Raw genomic sequence first — 6,314 nt, forward strand, 5'->3', positions numbered from 1 at the left:
TCCCTTCCCTTAGATCTCAAGGTAACAATAGCACACCAGGAGGCTTAACTGCCTTGCTTGAAAATAGTGTGCCCTAGAGGAGGGCATGTGAGCTTTCTCCAGGGGAATTTTCAAAACAATGCTGAGTCCTGGCACAGGAGGGAAGCAGGCCTGCACCCAGACTTGCTCAGGACTGTCACACATTTCCATTTTTAGGTTAAATATGCCTTCAAAGGTTTAGCACAGCAATCTGTCCACCAAGCTAGTCTTACTCCGTGGCTGGCATGAAGGTCACCCGCCCCTTTCTGTTTTGGTGCACCAGTTGGATTTTATAGAGACCGGCGGGCACCAGGCAGGTCCAGCTGCTTACAGCGGGGCCCCAGCGCTGTGAGCCGGCTAGGGCGTGGCAGCTGCGGTGAGCCACGGGGAGGGCGGAGACCGAGCCAGAGGGCGGGGGCGAGCGCGGGGCGCGCGCCCGGGAACCCCGCGCACGCGCCGCGGCCCCGCCCGCCCCCGCCCCACCCCGGTCAGCTGGGTTCCGCGTCCAGCCGGCTGCGGAGCATCCCGGGCGGCGCGAACGGCCCAGCCATGTCCGCAGCCATGAGGGAGAGGTTCGACCGCTTCCTGCACGAGAAGAACTGCATGACTGATCTCCTGGCCAAGCTCGAGGCCAAGACCGGAGTGAACCGGAGCTTCATCGCGCTGGGTGGGCGGCGGGTCTCCGGGAGCGGCGCGGGGCAGGGACGGAGGACGGGCGGGAGGCTCCTCGGGCGTGGAGCGGGGCCTGGGAGCCGCAGGCTGCGGGACGCGCGGACGCTGACGTGTCGCCTCTGCCGGCCGCGAGTGTCCGAGGACCCACAGCTTTGGGCGCGGTGTCTACCGGGGTGAAGCTCGCCTTCACCTCCCGGAACCCCCACCCGGGCAGCCGGGCCTCGCGTGCACAGTCCACGCCCGCGCGCGGGAGCCAGGTCTAGCCGAGCCGGGCTTCCCGGAGGGTGCACCGAGGGCAAGCCAGGAGGAAGGAGAGGCAGGGGACTGCCGGCTATGCCCAACCTAACCGAGCCCTCCTCCCTAGGGTGTTGAGGCCGGGGTTGCACCGTATGCTCAGCCCAGGCGGGCTCTGTCCAAGGGGTTGAGGCAGGAGATTGCTCGGTATGCTCAACCCAGACGGACCCTATCCCAGGGAGTTGAGGCAGGGGACTGCTCAGAATATCCAGCTCAGGAGGGCTCTGCCCAGGGAGGAGAGGCAGAGGACTCTCCAGTGTCCCCAACCAAAAGGCCGTCAGGTCGACGGGCAGGCCCGACCTCCTTGTGGTTGTTTCTCTCCTGTATTCGAGGCAGGAGGAAAACGCCTAGGAAAGGCCTAACCTCGAAGTGTGGGTGTGGGCGGGGACTGTCCCTTTAGACTATCTGCCCTGCCACCCAACCCGCTTCTCTCCTGTCTCCAGGTGTCATCGGACTGGTGGCTTTGTATCTGGTGTTCGGTTATGGAGCCTCTCTCCTCTGCAACCTGATAGGTTTCGGATACCCAGCCTACATCTCGTAAGTGACTCACCCTGCGGCCATTCTTTTCCCCTCCACAGCCGAATCCCCATTCAGGACTTGTTTTGGGCTGTTTAGAAGTCGAAGCACCCTCAGGTTAAGATTAACTGCTCAAGGTTACACATTTGGGAGCCTTAACTTGTTCTCTGATCTCCTGTCAGCTCGCCAGAGGTGTTTTATATTAGATTATACTGACGTGGCGTTGACCTTATCCAGGCAGCACAGAATATGGAGTGAGTGCGTCCCACTGATGGCTTGGTTATTTCCACCATATGGTTTTGTTCACAGTTAAACCCAGTAGGTTAGAACTGTCTTCATTCAGAGCTACAGTGAGGGCAGGTGAAGACTTTTGACTTGATTTACTTTGTTGACGCCTCATCACACACTGAAGCCCTGATTGGCTGGGATCTCGTTTTTGTACCAAAAGCTGACCTCACCTTGCCTTATTTTCTAGTACTGGGATTACAGGCATGAGTCACCAGCTCGGATTAACTTTTTAATCTTAAAAAGGCTAATTATTGGGCTAGTAAGATGGCTGAATGGTTTGATGATTACCCCAACTCTGACAACCTGAGTTCCGTTCCCAGCCAGCCACATGGTAGGAGAGAAAGCCGGCTCCTACAAGTTGTCCTCTGATCTCTAAAGGGCTTCATGCCACTTGAGGAAAGGTAGTGGCAAAAAATGAAGGCTATTCTCTTTTTAATTAAAAAATGTGTGTTTGTGTGTATGTGTGTGTGTGTATGTGTGTGTTATGCCTATGTTTGGATACCATATGTGTGCTTGGTGTTAGAGGCCAGTAGAGGGTTGTTAGACCCCCCCCCCCCCCCCGCCAGAACTGGAGTTATAGATGGTTGTGAGTCATCACGGGGGTTCTGGGAATCAACCTTGACTCCTCTGCAAGTGCAACCAGCCCTTTTAACTGCTGAGCCATCTCTCTGGGCCCGAGGGCAAATATCAAAAGCAAATTTGGAAACAGTGTAACAAACCTCATAAAATACATTCATAACATAATGTAAATTATTATGTTATGAATTATTCATGTAATTCGTTATGTAAATTATTCATGTAATTTAAAAATGTATCATAAGATTAGGATCTACTGATATTTATTTTATAACTTAATGTTTCTCTGTTCAAATCAGAATTGTTGTCTCCATAAATGAATTTTGTTTTACATTGTAACTAAGTTTGGTGGGTTTCGGCCATTTGCTTTCTGAAACTTCTTAACCATAGGGATAAAAATAAAGGGTAAAAACATGTCAGTTGGAGGCCAAGACCCAAGATAATATCATTACATCAACTGACTATCATTGGCCAGATTAGAATTTAGCATCTGCTAGAAGGGAGAAAATGATTTTATTGGTGTTTTGTTTCTTTTTTTTTTTTTTTTTTTTTGAGACAGTCTCAAGTAGCCCAGGCTGGCCTTAAACTTGCTGTGTAGCCAAGGATATCCTTAAACTTCTGATTCTCCACCTCGATCTCCTCAGTGCTAAGATTATAGGCAGTGTCACCCTGGCTAGTCTTGCAGATTTGTTTTTAGAAGTTAGTTGTTCTGGACAAAGGCCAGCCACTGACATGGTGAGCTTGATTGTGACATTGGAGATCCTGCAGGCTTCAAGTTGACAAGGGTTTTTACTCTCCCAGTGTTACCTACACCACCTGGGTTTTGTAATTGTACCTAGAATCACTAAGGCAGACAGGGAAAGTTGGTTTGGCTTTCACTGCAGGTAAAGGAAGCTCTTGTAGTGATATTTAATGTTAAATGGGGATAATAACAACTTTGATTCAGAATAGCTAGTAAGTCACTGTGGTAACGAAATTACCCTATATCGCTCCTCTATCTGACTCTGTCTATTTTACTTGTAATTGTTTTAAAAGGGGCTGTGTGGTTTAGAATTGTTTCTCTTCTTCCTCCATGTGGGTTCTGGGGATTGACTGGGACTATCAGGTTTAGCAGAAAGCCTTTTTCCCATTGAGTCCTCCCCAAGAATACGGACTTCCACTGCATGATGTGGGAGCTTTCCTACATCAGTGTTATTTGATATATAATTGTATGAGAAATTAACTCCTTTGTTGGCATGAACACATTCTATGCCCGCTGTAAAGGGTTACGTGTTTCTTGGGGCTGGGCTCAGCAGTGAAGGGCATTGGCTGCTCTTCATTGTGCCTGTGACTTAAGATGGGGTGGAACCAGCTTGTTCCTCTTTGACTACAGGTGATCTTAGGCTGGTCTATCTTCAGTTATATTTCAACGTGATTTTTAAGTTACCAATTTCAGCCTTATTATTTCTTTGTTCATTTATCATCTATAATCAGCTGCATGTTACTGGCTCTTCTTACAAGATGTTAAATGTGTCTGTGTGTCGCTAGTTCACACAGCAGAGCTGGCTATTTCAATGAGTAGACGGGGGTGGATTTTCCAAGTTTTAGGATTTAGTCAATAAGTGAATATGCTTTCTTCACAGTTTTGATATTCTGAGACAAAGTGACATTTGTAGTACATTTCAGTAAGAGTTAGAAAAACACTAAAGGCTGGGCGGTGGTGGCGCACACCTTTAATCCCAGCACTTTGGAGGCAGAGGCAGGTGGATTTCTGAGTTCCAGGCCAGCCTGGTCTACAGAGTGAGTTCCAGGACAGCCAGGGCTACACAGAGAAAGGGAAACCCTGTCTTGAAAAACAAAACAAAACAAAAAGAAAAAAAAAAAAGAAAAAGACTAAAGACGTTAATAAAGGATATTTAATGATTTAAGCAGAAGTTCAGAAAGCAATACTCAGTAAGTATACAGCCCCGCTGGTGTGTGTTTGTATGATGCTACCTTTCTGTAGGTCCAACTTTTTCACCTTTAAAGTCAGCACAGGATTGTGTGGGTTGGGTAACCATTGGAGTCATCTGAGGGACAGTCTTTTTGATGGCTCTCTGGGTCTTTCCCCCTAGATCCTGTTCTCATTGGTCTGGGATATGGCCTGGGCTTGGGGATTTTGAAAGACTTACCAATCTCTTGTAATTTTGAAGGGATTCTGGTGCTCAGGAAATGTTGAGAGCCTCTGATACCGAGTGGCATTAGTAAACACTGCACAAGCGCCCTGAAGAGTGAGACAGGGAAAATGGCCTGCTGTTCCCGAGAACCGTCTAGAGACCTCTTCAGTGCTCTGCCCTGTGTAGGAGGGTCGAGACAAAAAAAATGGGTTTGTACACAATACAAAGCATACAGACTGCAGTCAGTAAACAGTCAGGCAGCCAGTATTAATTTAATCAAGTCTGTTCATTGTGTAGCGATTGTGATTGTACAGTTGGGTTTTGTTTGTTTGTTTTAAAGAAAGAAAATCCTTAACAATGATGGTTTTGAGTAGTGCTCAGATCATGGTCTCTAGGGGCCGGGGGATGGCTCAGTGGGTCAGAGTACTTGCTGTGCATAATGAGTCCCCAGCACCCACATAAAAAGTGGGGCCTTCGTTCATTCGCCTGTATCCCCAGCATTGCAGGGCTGAGGTAGGCAGATCCCAGGAGCTCACTGGTCACTCTGTCTAGCTGACACAGCAAGCTTCTGTTTCACTAAGAGGCTTTGTCTCAAGGAAGTAACATGGAAGAAGACATTGGAAGACCTCCTCTGGCCTCTGCATGGCACACAGATACGTAAACTGACAGATATATAAACTCATGTGATACACCTCACACCCACATTCACTCACCACCATGTTTCTGCATGTCTCAGGCTGGCTGGGCTAGCATCACAGCAGGTGGTTTATGAGTGAGGTTTTTTTTTTCTTATTCTGACTTCTGAAGGCTGAGAATTCCAAGACTACAAGCCACCAGCTGATTTGGTGATCTGCTAACTGTTATGTGCTGCATAAACGGCTCCAACCTGTGGTGTAGTCACATGGCAGAAGAGGAGAGCAGACTTGAGCTGCTTGCGTCAGACAGAGCCTTTATAACCCAGTCACCTTCCAAAGGTCCCCGTGTCTTAGGCTATTGGGTATTGGGTTCCATTAAACCGATTTGTGGGGTACGGAAATCCAGAAGCAGTGGTCATCTTCACTCAGTCGCCCTGTTCCCCTTACTGTGCTCCTCGGTCCCTCAGATATTCAAACTTTAAATCTGAGGTTCATCTGCTTAGCAAATGGCAGTGCCAGCCATACACCAGGTGTAGATAAGGAATAAGATAGACACACTCTCCCTTCTGTGTCAGCAGTCTGCCTGTGAGCAGGCAGGAAATAGGTAAAGTAGTGACAGAGTGATGAACTCTCAGAAGAGTCAGGAAGCTTTGTGGTAGAGAGTGACAGGCTTGTTGGATATTTACCTGCAACACTATTTAAGACCTGAGGAGTGAGCTAGAACCAGCCAGGCAGAAGTGGAGTGGGCTGTGGCCTGAGGCGGCAGCAGCTGCAGCCACCACCACTGCTACCTGGCTCTGTGACAGGAAAGAGTGCCTGGGAATGACAGAGAAGAGGCAGGTGCCAAAGGGGTCTGGGCATGCTGAGGGCATGGCTGACCATGAGTGAAGTTGTATTTTTTTTTGATTGTGTGAGAGAGGGTTTAAATAAGGGTCACATGATAGGACTTCCCAGATGAAATGTCAATGGCTGCTAGGACCTCTGGAAGGGACTGGTGATCTTGGTAAGAAGTCAGCCAGAATTTATTCCCTTCTTTCCCTCCCTTTGAGCTTTTGTTCTTGTGATTTTTTTTCCCCTGTGCCATCATAGGGGCATACAGACTTCCCCTGTGCCATGATGGAGGGGCATACAGTCTTCCCCTGTGCCATGATGGAGGGGCATACAGACTTCCCCTGTGCCA

General features: G+C 48.8%; 1 protein-coding gene across 1 annotated transcript in view; it reads left to right on the plus strand.

Annotated features, from left to right (window-relative positions):
• Nucleotides 1-478: 478 nt before the first annotated feature.
• Reep5 (receptor accessory protein 5) overlaps nucleotides 479-6,314 on the plus strand; it is a 28,763-nt gene continuing 22,927 nt past the window's right edge. The window contains exons 1-2 of the mRNA XM_028762824.1: nucleotides 479-685; nucleotides 1,428-1,521. Of these exons, the coding sequence (XP_028618657.1) occupies nucleotides 568-685; nucleotides 1,428-1,521 (212 nt within the window). The 5' untranslated portion in view covers nucleotides 479-567. The remainder of the gene's footprint in view (nucleotides 686-1,427; nucleotides 1,522-6,314) is intronic.

This window comes from Grammomys surdaster, unplaced genomic scaffold (assembly GCF_004785775.1).
Source record: "Grammomys surdaster isolate TR1022 unplaced genomic scaffold, NIH_TR_1.0 135, whole genome shotgun sequence".
Lineage (NCBI taxonomy): Eukaryota > Metazoa > Chordata > Mammalia > Rodentia > Muridae > Grammomys > Grammomys surdaster.